The following is a 20,834-nucleotide window of genomic DNA, read 5'->3' as shown; positions in this document are numbered from 1 at the left end:
ACAGACGTGTTGACCATATATGGCGTTCTACAGGTAACAACTGCTTCTTCTTATTAGAAGTGGTCCCGTGTGGCTCCCACAGTTGGTAGAACGTGTTGATTTGCATCATCAAGGTTGTGGGTTCGATTCCCGCTGGAGCGACCGATGTGAAAACTTATACGTTCATTAATGTAAGGCGCTTTGGATAACAGCATCTGCTAATTGGCAATTTTGGCATATATTATGAAAACACAATATCAAGTAAGATACTATTATCATATAACATCTCAATTTGATGTTTTGGAGAGAGAGAAAAAAGTCCATGATCAAATGCTTAGTCCACACCTGAGTACATCTGTCAGAACTTATGGTCTGAACTGTTTCCATCCTTCCAGCAGGTCTCCACACCTGCTAATTTTTTGTCCTTGCCTTTTAACCAAGGACTGATTTCTACCTGGGTAAACCAGTACCCCTTTCACACTGTCGTACCTGCTCAAACCAAACTGCTGGCGCCGATACTCAGGCCAGCGGAGTACAACTTGACTCGGTTCAGCTCGGCAGTGGGAGAATGCCTCAGGTGTGGATACTCCAACCAATCAGTGGCATTCATTGATCAAGTAGGTGCCAGGGGAGAAACGTCTAACCAGCAGGGCTGGGTAGAACTCGAGGAGACGAGTTCATTAAACAACCCTGCAACATTTATGACATGAGCTAAGGGTGTGTTATCACCGTTGTGGAACTGCAGCACAACCTAGTCAGCAAAGCCTCTTGATGGGAGAATTACAACTGAAACAGTGAGGACCTATTCTCTCTGGTCACGTCGTCTGGTCGTCCCTTGGCGCTTGTCAGACGGTCACAAATACCTTGCATCTATCTGCATGTCACTGCAGTCTAAATCAAATCAAATTTATTTATAAAAGTCCTTACATCAGCTGATGTCTCAAAGTGCTGTACAGAAACCCAGCCTAAAACCCCCAAACAGCAAGCAATGCAGGTGGCTAGGAAAAAAGTCCCTAGAAATGCCAGAGAACCTAGGAAGAAACCTAGAGAGGAACCAGGCTATGAGGGGTGGCCAGTCCTCTTCTGGCTGTGCCAGGTAGAGAGGAACCAGGCTATGTGGGGTGGCCAGTCCTCTTCTGGCTGTGCCAGGTAGAGAGGAACCAGGCTATGAGGGGTGGCCAGTCCTCTTCTGGCTGTGCTGGGTAGAGAGGAACCATGCTCTGAGGGGTGGCCAGTCCTCTTCTGGCTGTGCCAGGTAGAGAGGAACCAGGCTATGAGGGGTGGCCAGTCCTCTTCTGGCTGTGCCAGGTAGAGAGGAACCAGGCTATGAGGGGTGGCCAGTCCTCTTCTGGCTGTGCCGGGTGGAGATTATAACAGAACATGGCCAAGATGTTAAAATGTTCATAAATGACCAGCATGGTCGAATAATAATAAGGCAGAACAGTTGAAACTGGAGCAGCAGCACAGTCAGGTGGACTGGGGACAGCAAGGAGTCATCATGTCAGGTCGTCCTGGGGCACGGTCCTAGGGCTCAGGTCCTCCGAGAGAGAGAAAGAAAGAGAGAATTAGAGAGAGCATATGTGGGGTGGCCAGTCCTCTTCTGGCTGTGCCGGGTGGAGATTATAACAGAACATGGCCAAGATCGTCTTCCATCAGTGTCTATACAGAATATTTCTCAATGCACACCATTGCTTATTGCAGTGCACTGACACACTGGGTAACTGTAGCTCATTTGACTCTCTGAATCAAGTCCTTAAATACTAGACATGCTCACGACCCCAACTAGAAGAGGAGTGTGTTTTTGTCAGTAGCGATAGCATGGCAATAATAAAAAAAAGTATATTTTCCACTGATTCTTTAAACTCATTTGAATGTAAATTGAAATCATACTGGAGTCTGTTGTTTCAATGTTAAATCAGGTGATGACTATTGACTGCATACTCACCTGTAAAGAGTGACTTATGGTCAGGATATTATCTACGGCCCGTCTACAGCTGGCACCTAAAGCACTGAGGATTTGAGTTCTGACGTCAGTAGCAGCTGGGTTTACTTCCCTGTTCACTGCAGTGGAGGCTGGTAAGGAGGAGGACGGGCTCATTGTAATGTGAGTTGGTAGGAGGAGGACGGCCTCATTGTAATGGAGGCTGGTAGGAGGAGGACGGGCTCATTGTAATGTGAGTTGGTAGGAGGAGGACGGGCTCATTGTAATGGAGGCTGGTAGGAGGAGGATGGGCTCATTGTAATGGAGTTGGTAGGAGGAGGACGGGCTCATTGTAATGTGAGTTGGTAGGAGGAGGACGGGCTCATTGTAATGGAGTTGGTAGGAGGAGGACGGGCTCATTGTAATGGAGGCTGGTAGGAGGAGGACGGGCTCATTGAAATGGAGTTGGTAGGAGGAGGACGGGCTCATTTTAATGGAGGCTGGTAGGAGGAGGATGGGCTCATTGTAATGGAGGCTGGTAGGAGGAGGACGGGCTCATTGAAATGGAGTTGGTAGGAGGAGGACGGGCTCATTTTAATGGAGGCTGGTAGGAGGAGAATGGGCTCATTAATGGAGGCTGGTAGGAGGAGGATGGGCTCATTGTAATGGAGGCTGGTAGGAGGAGGATGGGCTCATTGTAATGGAGGCTGGTAGGAGGAGGACGGGCTCATTGTAATGGAGTTGGTAGGAGGAGGACGGGCTCATTGTAATGGAGGCTGGTAGGAGGAGGACGGGCTCATTGTAATGGAGGCTGGTAGGAGGAGGACGGGCTCATTGTAATGGAGGCTGGTAGGAGGAGGTCGGGCTCATTGTAATGGAGGCTGGTAGGAGGAGGACGGGCTCATTGTAATGGAGTTGGTATGGGAAGAACGGGCTCATTGTAATGGAGTTGGTAGGAGGAGGTCGGGCTCATTGTAATGGAGGCTGGTAGGAGGAGGACGGGCTCATTGTAATGGAGTTGGTAGGAGGAGGACGGGCTCATTGTAATGGAGGCTGTTAGGAGGAGGACGGGCTCATTGTAATGGAGGCTGGTAGGAGGAGGACGGGCTCATTGTAATGGAGGCTGGTAGGAGGAGGACGGGCTCAATGTAATGGCTGGAATTAATAGAACGGAGTCAAACGTGGTTTCCGTGTGTTTTGATACTGTTTATCCCATTCTAGCCATTACAATGAGCCTGTCCTCCTACAGCTCCTCCCACCAGCCTCCACTGACTCCCTGGTATTAGTATGTGATGCCATAACATGGGTGCTGTAAACAATACAACTATTTTTGTCCATATGTGACACCAGAAAGTGGTATTCTGCTCTTCTCTCACCCCCCCCCCCCCCCCCCCCCAGACATCACACAAACACACATATTTGTCAGCCACATTGCAGTGTCCCAGGAGCTATTTTGGGGCTTAAGAGCCTTGCCAAAGGGCACAGCAGTAGGAGAGTGTGTCAAGGATATGACACCAACAACCCTCCAAATGCCAGTTCAGTCCCCACAGTGTCATCCCACTGGGCACACCACGTCATTTAGGCTACCCTGGGGCGGCAGGGTGGCCTACTGGTTAGAGTGTAGAGGCGGCAGGGTAGCCTAGTGGTTAGAGTGTAGGGGCGGCAGGGTAGCCTAGTGGTTAGAGTGTAGGGGCGGCAGGGTAGCCTAGTGGTTAGAGTGTAGGGGCGGCAGGGTAGCCTAGTGGTTAGAGTGTAGGGGCGGCAGGGTAGCCTAGTGGTTAGAGTGTAGAGGCGGCAGGGTAGCCTAGTGGTTAGAGCGTTGGACTAGTAACCGGAAGGTTGTAAGTTCAAACCCCCGAGCTGACAAGGTTGTTCTGCCCCATGAAACAGGCAGTTAACCCACTATTCCCAGGCTGTCTTTGAAAATAAGAACTTGTTCTAAACTGACTTGCCTCGTTAAATAAAATGTTTAAAAAAAGGTAAAAAGAGAAAAAAAATTAAATGTGGAAATGTGAGTAATATTTGGTTGAGACTTTGATCAATGAGATTCAACCTTTTTTTTATTCGCCCTTTCTAAAAAGACAGCCAGAAGTTTGTTCAAATGCCAATGTCTTATTACTATGCTTTTGAATCTCGCTCGGGCAGCTTCTGCACCCACATTTTTCCCACCAATGGGTGTCTATAGTAAAGACATGTAATTTAACTGTTAAAAAATCAATGACCTTTTTAATGTGCCATGACCACAACCAGTCATGACATTTTCATCGGATTGTCAAACAAATCAACTTCAAAAAGTAGGTTACCTTCGTACGTTCATCCAAAAATAATTCCAGCTTCCCAACAGTGCACTGTTGTATATTTTGGGGGGGGGGGGGGGGGGGGGATTATTCCCTGTTCACAAGACCCCTTGATGATGTGAGTCCTGAGGCAATTTGCCTCTTCTGCCTTATGGTAAGTACACCACTGTCTGTGTGTAGACTGCAGTTAATCAAGCAGGTGACCAAATTACTTCTGGGATAACAGAGATTACTGTGCTTTCAACTACTTATACTGAACAATAATATAAACACAACTTGTTAATGTGTTGGTCCCATTTTTCATGTACTGAAATAAAAGTTTACTAGACATTTTCCATATGCACAAAATGCTTTATTTCTCTCAAATTTTGTGCACAAATTTGTTTACATCCCTGTTAGAGAGCATTTCTCCTTTACCAAGATAATCCATCCACCTGACAGGTGTGGCATATCAAGACGCTGATTAAACACCATTACACAGGTGCACCTTGTGCTGGGGGACAAAAGGCAACTCTAAAGTGTGCAGTTGTGTCACGCAACGCAATGTCTCAGGTATTGAGGGAGCATGCATTTGGCATGCTGACTGCAGGAATGTCCACAAGAGCTGTTGCCAGATAATTTAATGTTCATTTCTCTACCGTAAATTGCCTCCAATGTCATTTTAGTGAATTTGGCAGTGTAACCACGCCAGCCCAGGACTTCCACATTCGTCTTCTTCACCTGCGGGATTGTCTGAGACCAGCCACCTGGACAGCTGTTGAAACTGTATTTGCACAAGCCAAAGAATTTCTGCGCCAACTGTCAGAAACCGTCTGTGAACCTTGCTCGTCGTCCTCATCAGGGTCTTGACCTGACTGCAGTTCGGCGTCGTAACCGACTTCAGTGGGCAAATACTCACCTTTAATGGCCGCTGGCACGCTGGAGAAGTGTGCTCTTCACGGATGAATCACAGTTTCAACTGTACCGGCCAGATGGCAGACCAGGTGTATGGCGACGTGTGGGCGAGAGGTTTGCTGATGTCAATGTTGTGAACAGAGTGCCCCATGGTGGGGTTATGGTATGGGCAGGCATAAGCTATATGGACAATGAATACAAATTGCATTTATATCGATTAGCGATTTGAGTACACAGAGATACTGTGACGAGATCCCGAGGCCCATTGTCGTGCCATTCATCCGCCACCATCACCTCATGTTTCAGCATGATAATATACAGCCTCATGTGGCAAGGATCTTTACACAATTCCTGGAAGCTGATAATGTCCCAGTTATTCTATGAGCAAAATACTCACCAGGCATGTCGCCCATGGATCGATATGTATGACAGTGTAACCGATGTGAAATGGCTAGCTAGTTAGACGATGGTGCGCGCTATTAGCGTTTCCAATCGATGACGTCACTCGCTCTGAGACCTTGAAGAAGTGGTTCCCCTTGCTCTGCAGGGGCCGCGATCTTTTGTGGAGCGATGGGTAACGATGCTTCGTGGGTGACTTGTCTGTGTGCAGAGGGTCCCTCGGTCGAGCCCGGGTAGGGGGGCGAGGAGACAGACTAAAGTTATACTGTTAAATCAAATCAAATTTTATTTGTCACATACACATGGTTAGCAGATGTTAATGCGAGTGTAGCGAAATGCTTGTGCTTCTAGTTCCGACAATGCAGTGATAACCAACAAGTAATCTAACTAACAATTCCAAAACTAAGTGTAAGGGGATAAAGAATATGTACATAAGGATATATGAATGAGTGATGGTACAGAGCAGCATACAGTAGATGGTATCGAGTACAGTATATGACTTAAATGTAATGTAATGTAATGTACATACGAGATGAGTATGTAGACAAAGTAAACAAAGTGGCATAGTTAAAGTGGCTAGTGATGCATGTATTACATAAGGATGCAGTCGATGATGTAGAGTACAGTATATACGTATGCATATGAGATGAATAATGTAGGGTAAGTAACATTATATAAGGTAGCATTGTTTAAAGTGGCTAGTGATATATTTACATCATTTCCCATCAATTCCCATTATTAAAGTGGCTGGAGTTGGGTCAGTGTCAATGACAGTGTGTTGGCAGCAGCCACTCAATGTTAGTGGTGGCTGTTTTAACAGTCTGATGGCCTTGAGATAGAAGCTGTTTTTCAGTCTCTCGGTCCCAGCTTTGATGCACCTGTACTGACCTCGCCTTCTGGATGATAGCGGGGTGAACAGGCAGTGGTTCGGGTGGTTGATGTCCTTGATGATCTTTATGGCCTTCCTGTAACATCGGGTGGTGTAGGTGTCCTGGAGGGCAGGTAGTTTGCCCCCGGTGATGTGTTGTGCAGACCTCACTACCCTCTGGAGAGCCTTACGGATGAGGGCGGAGCAGTTGCCGTACCAGGCGGTGATACAGCCCGCCAGGATGCTCTCGATTGTGCATCTGTAGAAGTTTGTGAGTGCTTTTGGTGACAAGCCGAATTTCTTCAGCCTCCTGAGGTTGAAGAGGCGCTGCTGCGCCTTCTTCACGACGCTGTCAGTGTGAGTGGACCAATTCAGTTTGTCTGTGATGTGTATGCCGAGGAACTTAAAACGAGCTACCCTCTCCACTACTGTTCCATCGATGTGGATAGGGGGGTGTTCCCTCTGCTGTTTCCTGAAGTCCACAATCATCTCCTTAGTTTTGTTGACGTTGAGTGTGAGGTTATTTTCCTGACACCACACTCCGAGGGCCCTCACCTCCTCCCTGTAGGCCGTCTCGTCGTTGTTGGTAATCAAGCCTACCACTGTTGTGTCGTCCGCAAACCTGATGATTGAGTTGGAGGCGTGCGTGGCCACGCAGTCGTGGGTGAACAGGAAGTACAGGAGAGGGCTCAGAACGTTACAACAGCATGTTCCAGTCCCCCCCCCTCCCCCCCCCCCTCCCCCCCTCCCCCCCTCCCCGAGATCTGGCAACTTCACACAGCCATTAAAGAAGACTGGGGAAACATTGCACAGGCCACAATCAACAGCCTGATCAACTCTATGTGAAGGAGATGTGGTCGTGCTGAATGAGGTAAATGGTGGTGACACCAGATACTGACTGGTTTTCTGATCCACGCCCCTACTTCTTTAAGGTATCTGTGACCAACAGATGCATATCTGTATTCCCAGTCATGTGAATTCCATATATTAGGGTCTAATGAATCTATTTCAATAGAGTGACTTCCTCATATGAACTGTAACTCAGTACAATCTTTGAATCTTTGTTGCATTTATATTTTTTGTTCAGTGTAAAAGCACAACCGAATTCCCAACTGGAAAAACAATGTCAGATTTGTGTCATTGTCATGTAAATGTGTTATCACTGCACAGCCATTTTAAAAGCACAACGAAGTTAAAAATGGGAACACAATGTCAGATATTTTGTATTTAATAAATCAACTCAATGCGTTACCACTGTGCTTCATCTTATAGCACAACCCAATGACCTGGATTGCAGTTGAGAATGAGATGACATTAAAGTACATGGTGTGACGTGATCAACGCTGTTCAATATTCTACACCGATTATTACAGATTATTACAGCAATTGTGAAGATCTCCACCGACCTGCGACCTTTGCACGCTATCTTGAAACATGCACGTTTTCTATTATTGCATAAGGACACATTTATAGTTACAATAACCTCAGTCGTCATGGAGTTTTTTTTTTTTTTTTGTAAAGGTTGAATAAATACGGTTCCATTAGTTTGTTAGAACCTTAGCCTAAAGTTATCTACTATATTTGGTTGTTTGGTTGACAAAGCAACCGAATATTAACATTTTAAAAGGACAAGTGTCTTCGGTGCCACTAACTTTATGAATTAATAATTTATTATGTTGAATTCACATCTCCATCTCAACCAAAAAAAATCAAAGATAAAGAATTGGACTAAATCAAATCTTTATTTAAAGTGCTTTTAAAAAGGTGAACAATGCAGAAATCGCTCTCTGCCATTTCCAGTTTGCTAATATTAGAAAAGTTTGCCTGATTTCAGTTTATAGGACAAAAACAAGCAAGTACAGTGTAGAGATTTATTGTACCATCTAAACCGCTGTGAAATAAACTTTCCTTAACCCCCCAAAATATTGTATTTTTAGCTGTTTTTAAAGCTGGTGTACAAAAAACGAAAGTAAAAGACGCAAAAACGAAACGCAAGACCGGGAAACATAGAAATAGAGCATATAGATATATATATAGATATATATATATATATATATATATATATATATATAGAACATATCTACCACTTCTTAGACTAGCTTTAAATGAAATTGACAGATCTATAGCTGAATTTGGCCCGGGTCACCCAAAAGGTTACAAACTGCAGCTTTAAAGTATGATTTGATTTATTCCTATTCTTTAACTTAGATTTTTTGGGGGGAGGAGATGAATCCAACATATGGAGGACGTGAATCCAACATATCAATTATTACATTTGTAGATAAACTGTAATTAAATCCAGACTAAGTCAGTAGCACAGATGGAATTATGCAAGTAGAAAATATATAAATAATATATGCCATTTAGCAGACGCTTTTATCCAAAGCGACTTACAGTCATGTGTGCATACATTCTACGTATGGGTGGTCCCGGGGATCGAACCCACTACCCTGGCGTTACAAGCGCCATGCTCTACCAACTGAGCTACAGAATGTAAGCCACATCTTCAAATGTTTAATATTTGGTTGCGTTGACAAACAAACACAATTCACAATCCAGTGTGTCTTGTGAATCCAACAGAAATTATACATTCACATCTCCATCTCAACTAGCATGGCGCTTGTAACGCCAGGGTAGTGGGTTCGATTCCCGGGACCACCCATACGTAGAATGTATGCACACATGACTGTAAGTCGCTTTGGATAAAAGCGTCTGCTAAATGGCATAATTTATTATTATTATATATTAACCAAAAAAAATTGAAGTTGTAGAATGTGACCAAATCAAACTTTAAAATGCACTTTAATTGATTTAGTCTTATTCTTTAACTAAAATGTTGGTTTAGATGCAGACGTAAATCTAAAATATGAATTTTTATCTGGTAGATTCAATTTTTAATCAACCAGAGTTTGAATCCCTAGGTATTGGCTATTTTTTTTGTTTAACCCCGAGTTGAATTGAAACAATAGCGGTTGATGACCTTGCAAATGCTACACAGGCCGAAATAGTATCATTGATGATATTATAGTATGTATAAGGTTGAAGCTCAATGTTAAATATAAATCTTCCTATTATCATATGTAAGCCAATATGACACCAATGTCGATGAAAATTCGCAAATCAACCTGGGAGGTACATCACCCCCCCCCCCCCCGCTTCTCATCGTGAGCCGTCCAGCAGTTACCGAGAAACGCATGCCAGATTTTTTTAACAGGGTCGTTAGCAATTGAGTTTTCAGAGTTTACCTAGCTCGAATTCTAGACGTCAGATTAAAACTAAACTATAGCGTCCATAAAGTGACCATTGGACTTAAAATGTAGTTCTGACCAAGTTTGTAGGTGCAACAGATTTTATAAGATGTATCAACTTATCTCACATCCTCATTTCTCTCTATTTAAGAACAAACGATGTGCTACCTTTTTGTAGCATTTCTGACAATGCTAACATCTTTTCAGCTGAACCTTAAGAGTTGTTTAAAAACAGAACCAGCACTTGTTTGCCTGCGCCTAATCAGAAACTAGCTAGTAGCAGGCTAGCAGTTGTAGCTAGATAGCTAACACCAGTCGGATGAGAAGCAAGCTACAAGCAAAGGAAGCTAGCTAGCTTGGTATATTTTTGCTATGGAAGGTTTTTCATACGGCTGATGTCATCTGTGTGAACTAAATCAGAGCACAAACAAATAAGCGAGCAAATGTCCTTGGCTGCTATTATAGTCAGTTAGCTAGCCAACTAGTCCGTAATAGTTACAAGCCAACGAGCCTGCACCATAGCTTTATAGATCATCCACCACAAATCAATGTTGACAATATATCCTAGCTAGCTACATTCTTCTAATAAGCATAGCTAGCTAAGTAAAGTTCATCGTCAACACCACACATTGGGAAACTGCCACGCTGCTAACTTATAATACAGGCAATGGACATTGCTCATCGAGCTACTCCGGTATGATATAGTCAAACTGGCTACGTATGCAGCCAGATGTCAGTTTCAGCACAAACACTGCTAGTAGTGCTCAGCATATGTGAGAACTCCAAGACTGTTGGGAAAGCATTCCAGGTGAAACTGGTTGAGAGAATGCCAAGAGTGTGCAAATCTGTCATCAAGACAAAGGGTGGCTAGTTTGAAGAATCTCATTATATAAAATATATTAAAATTTTTGTAACATTCTTTTGGTTACTATAGTTATGTCTTTGCTATTATTCTACAATGTAGAAAATAGTAAAAAATAAAGAAAAACCTTTGAATGAGTAGCTGTGTCCAAAGTATGTGGACACCCCTTCAAATGAGTGGATTAGGTTATTTCAGCCACAGCCGTGGCTAACAGGTGTATAAAATCAAGCACACAGCCATGCAATCTCCATAGACAAACATTAGCAGTAGAATGTCCTTACGGAAGAGCTCAGTGACTTTCAACGTGGCACCGTCATAATCTGTAATATTCTTGAGTTTATGTCAATGTCAATCAGGAATGGAGACGGGCTCTATAGACCTCAAAATATGAGTGACTGGGCCAAAACACACCTGTTGTGTTGAGCACCAACAGACGGAAAACAACATGCTATGAAATACACACTCAGTGTACAAAATATTAGGAACACCTGCTCTTTCCAGGACATAGACTGACCAGGTGAATCCAGGTGAAAGCTACGATCCCTTCTTGATGTCACCTGTTAAATACACTCCAATCAGTGTAGATGAAGGGGAGGAGACCTGGTTAAAGAAGGATTTTTAAGCCTTGAGACAATTGAGACATGGATTGTGTCTGTGTACCATTCAGAGGATGAATGGGCAAGTCAAAATATTGAAGTTCCTTTGAACGGGGGGGTATGGTAGTAGGTGCCAGGCGCACCGGTTTGAGTGTGTCAAGAACTGCAACGCTGCTGGGTTTTTCACGCTCAACAGTTTCCTGTGTGCATCAAGAAGGTTCCACCACCCAAAGAACATCCAGACAACTTGACACAACTGTGGGAAGCATTGGAGTCAACATGGGCCAGCAGCCCTGTGGAACGCTTTCAATAACTTGTAGAGTCAACATGCCAGCATCCCTGTGGAACGCTTTCAACACCTTGTAGAGTCAACATGGGCCAGCATCCCTGTGGAATGCTTTCAACACCTTGTGGAGTCAACATGGGCCAGCATCCCTGTGGAACGCTTTCAACACCTTGTGGAGTCAACATGGGCCAGCATCCCTGTGGAACGCTTTCAACACCTTGTGGAGTCAACATGGGACAGCATCCCTGTGGAACGCTTTCAACACCTTGTAGAGTCAACATGGGACAGCATCCCTGTGGAACGCTTTCAACACCTTGTAGAGTCAACATGGGCCAGCATCCCTGTGGAACGCTTTCAATACCTTGTGGAGTCAACATGGGCCAGCATCCCTGTGGAACGCCTTCAATACCTTGTAGTGTCAACATGGGCCAGCATCCCTGTGGAACGCTTTCAACACCTTGTGGAGTCAACATGGGCCAGCATCCCTGTGGAACGCTTTCAATACCTTGTAGAGTCCATGACCCCGACGAAATGAGGCTGTTCTGAGGGCAAAGTTATTGAGCTGCAACCCAATATTAAGAAGGTGCTCCTAATGGGCTGGAAGGGATGTCTGGGGGGTCCAGGCTGGAAGGGATGTACACTCCGTGTATATTTAAGCAATAAGGCACGAGGGGGTTTGGTATATTGCCAATATACCACGGCTAAGGATGTTCTTAGGCAAAACGCCAATATACAAACCCCAGAGGCGATTTATTGCTATTATAAACTGGTTACCAATGTAATTAGAGCAGTAAATGTTTTGTCATGCCCGTGGTCTGATATACCACGACTGTCAGCCAATCAGCATTCAGGGCTCGAACCACCTAGTTTATAATGCTAAAATAAAAGTATGAGGAAATGCAGGCACCACATTACAAAACAGCTCAATGTAACCATTTATTTAACGAGACAAGTCAGTTAACACATTCGTATTGACAATGACGGCCTACCGGGGAACAGTGGGTTAACTTGCTTTGTTCAGGGGCAGAACGACAGATTTTTACCTTGTCAGCTCAGTAACCTTTAACCTAACCACGTGGCTACCAGCCGCCCCCAATCAAGCATGATGTTCTTTTAAGTATAACAGCAAAGCTGGCTTTCATATAGGAATAAAAGAAGCTTGAAAATGTTGTGTTCAAGTACTGCGGTAAATCACAATATCGTGGAAGCCCCTTATATAAGAGTATGAATTAGAGCATTCCTTGGCCCTGTGTTCATTGGGTCATTTTAAGAGCATTCCTTGGCCCTGTGTTCATTGGGTCATTTTAAGAGCATTCCTTGGCCCTGTGTTCATTGGGTCATTTTAAGAGCATTCCTTGGCCCTGTGTTCATTGGGTCATTTTAAGAGCATTCCTTGGCCCTGTGTTCATTGGGTCATTTTAAGAGCATTCCTTGGCCCTGTGTTCATTGGGTCATTTTAAGAGCATTCCTTGGCCCTGTGTTCATTGGGTCATTTTAAGAGCATTCCTTGGCCCTGTGTTCATTGGGTCATTTTAAGAGCATTCCTTGGCCCTGTGTTCATTGACAATGATGGTTCAGGTGTTCAAGCCTTGATTAATTATGTGCGTTGTGCAACATGTTGGGGTGTACTGTGTAACATTTATAATGTTTGTTATGCACTCCACATGCACCGAGTGAACAAAACATTAAGAACACCTTCCTAATATTGAAGTCCCCCCCTCCTTTGCCCTCAGAACAGTTGAAACTGAGAAAGTTGATCTCGTCTTAACAGGGGATATTCTTGTGTTTCCGTGTGTCTCCAGGTGCCTCCAGTCCAGCCAATAGGGTCTGTGGGTGGTCCCCCTGGCCCCCCAACCCCCTCTCTCACCCCCAGTGGTCCCCCTGGCCCCCCAACCCCCTCTCTCACCCCCAGTGGTCCCCCTTCCTTCCTGCTCGCAGACTTCAACCCCACACAGATGCCTCCAGGTAACACTTGGTGCAACAGTATGGAACTGAATCAAATAACCAGAGGATCACAAACAAACATTGTGTCCCCCCCCCCTCGGATTGTCATTGTAGAATTAAAACATATTTGTTATGAAATATACAAGAGGTCCAAACAAACCTTTTTATAATATAAAATATGCCATTTAGCAGACGAATATATGTTGTTAGTCCATTTGTTTGATCTGAACTTTTCTAACCCATATGTTTTATGTCTCTGCTCTGTCTGCAGGTTTCCCTCCACCAGTGGTGGGAGGACCAAGGAGCACCAGAGATGACTCGGGGTCTAAAGACAAGGCTGGAGGGAGTGGTGGCCTCCTGGCCCCTCAGACGCTCCAGACAGCCAGCTGGGAGCTCCAGGGCCAGGGGCCGTGATGAGTCCTCCAGGTTCAGCAGTGTTACTGGGTCCCAGGATGGCCATGATGACCATGCAGCCTCGTTCAGGACTACCACCCCCTCAACTCCAGCCCCCTTTTGCCCCTCACCTCCCTCCCCCCAACATGCCCCCAATGATGATGGGCTCCAGGGGCCCCAACCCCATGTTCCCCCCAAGGGGGGGCCCTCCAGGTGGGTTCAGGATGCCCATGGGCCACCAGTCCATGGAGGACTTTCCTCACGGACCCCCCAGACATCCCTTCCAGCCTGGACCCCCCAGACATCCCTTCCAGCCCGGACCCCCCGGGGAAGAAGGTGGCAACTGGGAGGGCGGGAGACACTTCAGGGGCGAGAGGCCAGGGTTCGGGGGACATGACAGGGATTGGGGGAGGTTTGGGGAGCAGGTGAGAGGGTTTCCGAGAGGAGGAAGAGGAGGGGGTTGGTCCAGAGGTGGGCCTGAGGGAAGAGACCGCTTCATGAATCGACAGGATAGATTTGAACGGTGATGACAGGGGGGGGAGCTGAAGAGATGGGGATCAACATCCAGGGTCCTGTCGGGAGAAACCCATTTGGAACAGGAATGAACGACCTGAACTCGTCCAATAAAAACACAAGAGTTGAGTTTTTTTTCTACAGTGCGTGTAACTGTACACAATCCAGATTATCTGGCCTCAAGAGAACCACTTGGAGACTGGGCACATTTTGAGTCGGGGACACAAACCGTACACAATCCAGATTATCTGGCCTCAAGAGAACCACTTGGAGACACAAACATTGAAATGTACAGCCTGTCCCTGATTAATTTCTCTACCGTTCCAAAGACATGAAGACTAACACAAAGAAACATTATGGTCCGGTTACCCAGAAACAGAATAGACCTTGTCCGTGAATAAAACGCATGTTCAAAGGAGGATCTTCTGTTAGAAGGACTTCTTTAGTCCAGGACTAGGTTTAATCTGTGTCTGGGAAACCAACTCGATGAGAATATCACAGTTTAAACCGACGGAAGTCTAATTTTGCAGTCAGTTCATGTGAATAACTTTGTCCTATTTTTGAGCTGGTATATTCTGACAGAAAACCACAGAGAGAAGAATACTGCTTGGTATATATATTGTATGTGCTGATGGCCAATATCTTGTTTTGTATATTTTGAGTGAATGTTTTGTTAATTCTCAAGTAAGTCTGTCACTAGGCCAGTTAGAAAAAACAAACTGTTGATTTGTTGTCGGTTTTACGGTTGGATCTGAAAACACAATGATCTTTGTATTGATTGGGGGGAGGGGGGGGGGGGCTTCAGAACACCAAAATATTTTGCTTCAGAATTTGTATCATTAGCTGTTTTGTTTTTAGTAAACTATTTTTGTACTAAGCAAGTGTCTCTTGTAAATTCTTCATGGGAGGCAAATTTTAAATGTAATGGTTCTCTTGTTCACTCACTGACACCAGGGAAACTGTTGGCAGTTCCATCGTCTACCACTAGAGGGCAATGTAGCACTTTCTTTTAAACCTGGGATAGGAGCCAGGGCCTCACTTTTACACGTCAATCAGATCAAACTTTATTTGCCACATGCGCCGAATACAACAAGTGTAGACTTTAGCGTGAAATGCCGAATACAACAAGTGTAGACTTTAGCGTGAAATGCCGAATACAACAAGTGTAGACTTTAGCGTGAAATGCCGAATACAACAAGTGTAGACTTTAGCGTGAAATGCCGAATACAACAAGTGTAGACTTTACCGTGAAATGCCGAATACAACAAGTGTAGACTTTACCGTGAAATGCCGAATACAACAAGTGTAGACTTTACCGTGAAATGCCGAATACAACAAGTGTAGACTTTACCGTGAAATGCCGAATACAACAAGTGTAGACTTTACCGTGAAATGCCGAATACAACAAGTGTAGACTTTACCGTGAAATGCCGAATACAACAAGTGTAGACTTTACCGTGAAATGCCGAATACAACAAGTGTAGACTTTACCGTGAAATGCTTTACTTTACAACCCCCTAAACCAGCAGTGCAGTTCAAGAAGAAGAAAATATTTATCAAGTAGACTAAAATAAAAAGGAATAATAAAAAGTAACAGAATAACAATAACGAGGCTTTATACAGGGGGTACCAGTACTGAGTCAGTGTGGAGGTTATATACAGGGGGTACCGGTACAGAGTCAATGTGGAGGTTATATACAGGGGGTACCGGTACAGAGTCAATGTGGAGGCTATATACAGGGGGTACCGGTACAGAGTCAATGTTACATTTACATTACATTTAAGTCATTTAGCAGACGCTCTTATCCAGAGCGACTTACAAATTGGTGCATTCACCTTATGACATCCAGTGGAACAGTCACTTTACAATAGTGCATCTAAAACTTAAGGGGGGGTGAGAGGGATTACTTATCCTATCCTAGGTATTCCTTAAAGAGGTGGGGTTTCAGGTGTCTCCGGAAGGTGGTGATTGACTCCGCTGTCCTGGCGTCGTGAGGGAGTTTGTTCCACCATTGGGGAGCCAGAGCAGCGAACAGTTTTGACTGGGCTGAGCGGGAGCTGTACTTCCTCAGTGGTAGGGAGGCGAGCAGGCCAGAGGTGGATGAACGCAGTGCCCTTGTTTGGGTGTAGGGCCTGATCAGAGCCTGGAGGTACTGAGGTGCCGTTCCCCTCACAGCTCCGTAGGCAAGCACCATGGTCTTGTAGCGGATGCGAGCTTCAACTGGAAGCCAGTGGAGAGAACGGAGGAGCGGGGTGACGTGAGAGAACTTGGGAAGGTTGAACACCAGACGGGCTGCGGCGTTCTGGATGAGTTGAAGGGGTTTAATGGCACAGGCAGGGAGCCCAGCCAACAGCGAGTTGCAGTAATCCAGACGGGAGATGACAAGTGCCTGGATTAGGACCTGCGCCGCTTCCTGTGTGAGGCAGGGTCGTACTCTGCGGATGTTGTAGAGCATGAACCTACAGGAACGGGCCACCGCCTTGATGTTGGTTGAGAACGACAGGGTATTGTCCAGGATCACGCCAAGGTTCTTGCCGCTCTGGGAGGAGGACACAATGGAGTTGTCAACCGTGATGGCGAGATCATGGAACGGGCAGTCCTTCCCCGGGAGGAAGAGCAGCTCCGTCTTGCCGAGGTTCAGCTTGAGGTGGTGATCCGTCATCCACACTGATATGTCTGCCAGACATGCAGAGATGCGATCGCCACCTGGTCATCAGAAGGGGGAAAGGAGAAGATTAATTGTGTGTCGTCTGCATAGCAGTGATAAGAGAGACCATGTGAGGTTATGACAGAGCCAAGTGACTTGGTGTATAGCGAGAATAGGAGAGGGCCAAGAACAGAGCCCTGGGGACACCAGTGGTGAGAGCGCGTGGTGAGGAGACAGATTCTCGCCACGCCACCTGGTAGGAGCGACCTGTCAGGTAGGACGCAATCCAAGCGTGGGCCGCGCCGGAGATGCCCAACTCGGAGAGGGTGGAGAGGAGGATCTGATGGTTCACAGTATCGAAGGCAGCCGATAGATCTAGAAGGATGAGAGCAGAGGAGAGAGAGTTAGCTTTAGCAGTGCGGAGCGCTCCGTGATACAGAGGAGAGCAGTCTCAGTTGAATGACTAGTCTTGAAACCTGACTGATTTGGATCAAGAAGGTCATTCAGAGAGAGATAGCGGGAGAGCTGGCCAAGGACGGCACGTTCAAGAGTTTTGGAGAGAAAAGAAAGAAGGGATACTGGTCTGTAATTGTTGACATCGGAGGGATCGAGTGTAGGTTTTTTTTCAGAAGGGGTGCAACTCTCGCTCTCTTGAAGACGGAAGGGACGTAGCCAGCGGTCAGGGATGAGTTGATGAGCGAGGTGAGGTAAGGGAGAAGGTCTCCGGAAATGGTCTGGAGAAGAGAGGAGGGGATAGGGTCAAGCGGGCAGGTTGTTGGGCGGCCGGCAGTCACAAGACGCGAGATTTCATCTGGAGAGAGAGGGGAGAAAGAGGTCAGAGCACAGGGTAGGGCAGTGTGAGCAGAACCAGCGGTGTCGTTTGACTTAGCAAACGAGGATCGGATGTCGTCGACCTTCTTTTCAAAATGGTTGGACGGTCATCTGCAGAGAGGGAGGAGGGGGAGGGGGAGGAGGATTCAGGAGGGAGGAGAAGGTGGCAAAGAGCTTCCTAGGGTTAGAGGCAGATGCTTGGAATTTAGCGTGGTAGAAAGTGGCTTTAGCAGCAGAGACAGAGGAGGAAAATGTAGAGAGGAGGGAGTGAAAGGATGCCAGGTCCGCAGGGAGGCGAGTTTTCCTCCATTTCCGCTCGGCTGCCCGGAGCCCTGTTCTGTGAGCTCGCAATGAGTCATCGAGCCACGGAGCGGGAGGGAGGACCGAGCCGGCCTGGAGGATAGGGGACATAGAGAGTCAAGGGATGCAGAGAGGGAGGAGAGGAGGGTTGAGGAGGCAGAATCAGGAGATAGGTGGGAGAAGGTTTGAGCAGAGGGAAGAGATGATAGGATGGAAGAGGAGAGAGTAGCGGGGGAGAGAGAGCGAAGGTTGGGACGGCGCGATACCATCCGAGTAGGGGCAGTGTGGGAGGTGTTGGATGAGAGCGAGAGTGAAAAGGATACAAGGCAGTGGTCGGAGACTTGGAGGGGAGTTGCAATGAGGTTAGTGGAAGAACAGCATCTAGTAAAGATGAGGTCGAGCGTATTGCCTGCCTTGTGAGTAGGGGGGAAGGTGAGAGGGTGAGGTCAAAAGAGGAGAGGAGTGGAAAGAAGGAGGCAGAGAGGAAAGAGTCAAAGGTAGACGTGGGGGGCAGGTTAAAGTCGCCCAGAACTGTGAGAGGTGAGCCGTCCTCAGGAAAGGAGCTTATCAAGGCATCAAGCTCATTGATGAACTCTCCGAGGGAACCTGGAGGGCGATAAATGATAAGGATGTTAAGCTTGAAAGGGCTAGTAACTGTGACAGCATGGAATTCAAAGGAGGCGATAGACAGATGGGTAAGGGGAGAAAGAGAGAATGACCACTTGGGAGAGATGAGGATCCCGGTGCCACCACCCCGCTGACCAGACGCTCTCGGGGTGTGCGAGAACACGTGGGCGGACGAAGAGAGAGCAGTAGGAGTAGCAGTGTTGTCTGTGGTGATCCATGTTTCCGTCAGTGCCAAGAAGTCGAGGGACTGGAGGGAGGCATAGGCTGAGATGAACTCTGCCTTGTTGACCGCAGATTGGCAGTTCCAGAGGCTACCGGAGACCTGGAACTCCACGTGGGTCGTGCGCGCTGGGACCACCAGAGTAGGGTGGCCGCGGCCACGCGGTGTGGAGCGTTTGTATGGTCTGTGCAGAGAGGAGAGAACAGGGATAAACAGACACATAGTTGACAGGCTACAGAAGAGGCTACGCTAATGCAAAGGAGATTGGAATGACAAGTGGACTACACGTCTCGAATGTTCAGAAAGTTAAGCTACGTAGCAAGAATCTTATTGACTAAAATGATTAAAATGATACAGTACTGCTGAAGTAGGCCAGCTGGCAGTGGGTGCGTTGTTGACACTACACTAATCAAGTCGTTCCGTTGAGTGTAATAGTTTCTGCAGTGTTGCTATTCGGGGGCTATCTGGCTAGCTAGCAGTGTTGTTTACGTTACGTTGCGTTAAAAGAACGACAATAGCTGGCTAGCGAACCTAGAAAATCGCTCTAGACTACACAATTATCTTTGATACAAAGACGGCTATGTAGCTAGCTACGATCAAACAAATCAAACCGTTGTACTGTAATGAAATGAAGTGAAAATGTGATACTACCTGTGAATGCGACCGGGTTGTTGAGTTCTATACAGAAGACGTTGGCTAGCGTTGGCTAGCTAGCAGAGTCACCTACGTTAAGGACGACAAATAGCTGGCTAGCTAACCTCGGTAAATTAAGATAATCACTCTAAGACTACACACTCTAAACCCAAACAACACAATTATCTTGGATACGATGATACGAAGACAGCAAAGACAGCTATGTAGCTAGCTAACACTACACTAATCAAGTCGTTCAGTTGAGTGTAATAGTTTCTCCAGTGCAGCTAATCAGTGGACGTTAGCTAGCTGGCTAGTGAAGACTACGTTAGGACGGCGAAATACGATAATTACGCAATTATCTTTGATACAAAGACGGCTATGTAGCTAGCTGAGAAGAAATTGCTAAGATTAGACAAATCAAACCGTTGTGCTATAATGAAATATAATGAAAAAGTTATACTACCCGCGGGAGCGAAGTGCAGATGCGACCACTCGCTCCAACCGGAACCGGAAGTCAATGTGGAGGTTATATACAGGGGGTACCGGTACCGAGTCAATGTGGAGGCTATATACAGGGGGTACCGGTACAGAGTCAATGTGGAGGCTATATACAGGGGGTACCAGTACAGAGTCAATGTGGAGGTTATATACAGGGGGTACCAGTACAGAGTCAATGTGGAGGTTATATACAGGGGGTACCAGTACAGAGTCAATGTGGAGGTTATATACAGGGGGTACCAGTACAGAGTCAATGTGGAGGTTATATACAGGGGGTACCAGTACAGAGTCAATGTGGAGGTTATATACAGGGGGTACCGGTACTGAGTCAATGTGGAGGCTATATACAGGGGGTACCGGTACAGAGTCAATGTGGAGGCTATATACAGGGGGTACCGGTACAGGGTCAATGTGGAGGCTATATACAGGGGGTACCGGTACAGGGTCAATGTGGAGGCTATATACAGGGGGTACCGGTACAGAGTCAATGTGGAGGTTATATACAGGGGGTACCAGTACAGAGTCAGTGTGGAGGTTATATACAGGGGGTACCAGTACAGAGTCAATGTGGAGGCTATATACAGGGGTACCGGTACCGAGTCCATGTGGAGGCTATATACAGGGGTACCGGTACCGAGTCAGTGTGGAGGTTATATACAGGGGGTACCAGTACAGAGTCAGTGTGGAGGTTATATACAGGGGGTACCGGTACTGAGTCAGTGTGGAGGTTATATACAGGGGGTACCAGTACAGAGTCAGTGTGGAGGTTATATACAGGGGGTACCAGTACAGAGTCAGTGTGGAGGTTATATACAGGGGGTACCGGTACGGAGTCAGTGTGGAGGTTATATACAGGGGGTACCAGTACAGAGTC

General features: G+C 46.4%; 1 protein-coding gene across 1 annotated transcript in view; it reads left to right on the top strand.

The window, feature by feature from the left end:
• LOC123992480 (SR-related and CTD-associated factor 4-like) overlaps positions 1-13,717 on the top strand; it is a 48,506-nt gene extending 34,789 nt beyond the window's left edge. The window contains exons 13-14 of the mRNA XM_046293646.1: positions 13,153-13,315; positions 13,566-13,717. Coding sequence (XP_046149602.1) covers positions 13,153-13,315; positions 13,566-13,708 — 306 coding nt within the window. The 3' untranslated portion in view covers positions 13,709-13,717. The remainder of the gene's footprint in view (positions 1-13,152; positions 13,316-13,565) is intronic.
• Positions 13,718-20,834: the final 7,117 nt, after the last annotated feature.

This window comes from Oncorhynchus gorbuscha, linkage group LG13 (assembly GCF_021184085.1).
Source record: "Oncorhynchus gorbuscha isolate QuinsamMale2020 ecotype Even-year linkage group LG13, OgorEven_v1.0, whole genome shotgun sequence".
NCBI lineage: Eukaryota > Metazoa > Chordata > Actinopteri > Salmoniformes > Salmonidae > Oncorhynchus > Oncorhynchus gorbuscha.
The sequence above is the reverse complement of the archived record's forward strand: the minus strand, read 5'-3'. Positions and strand labels throughout refer to the sequence as shown.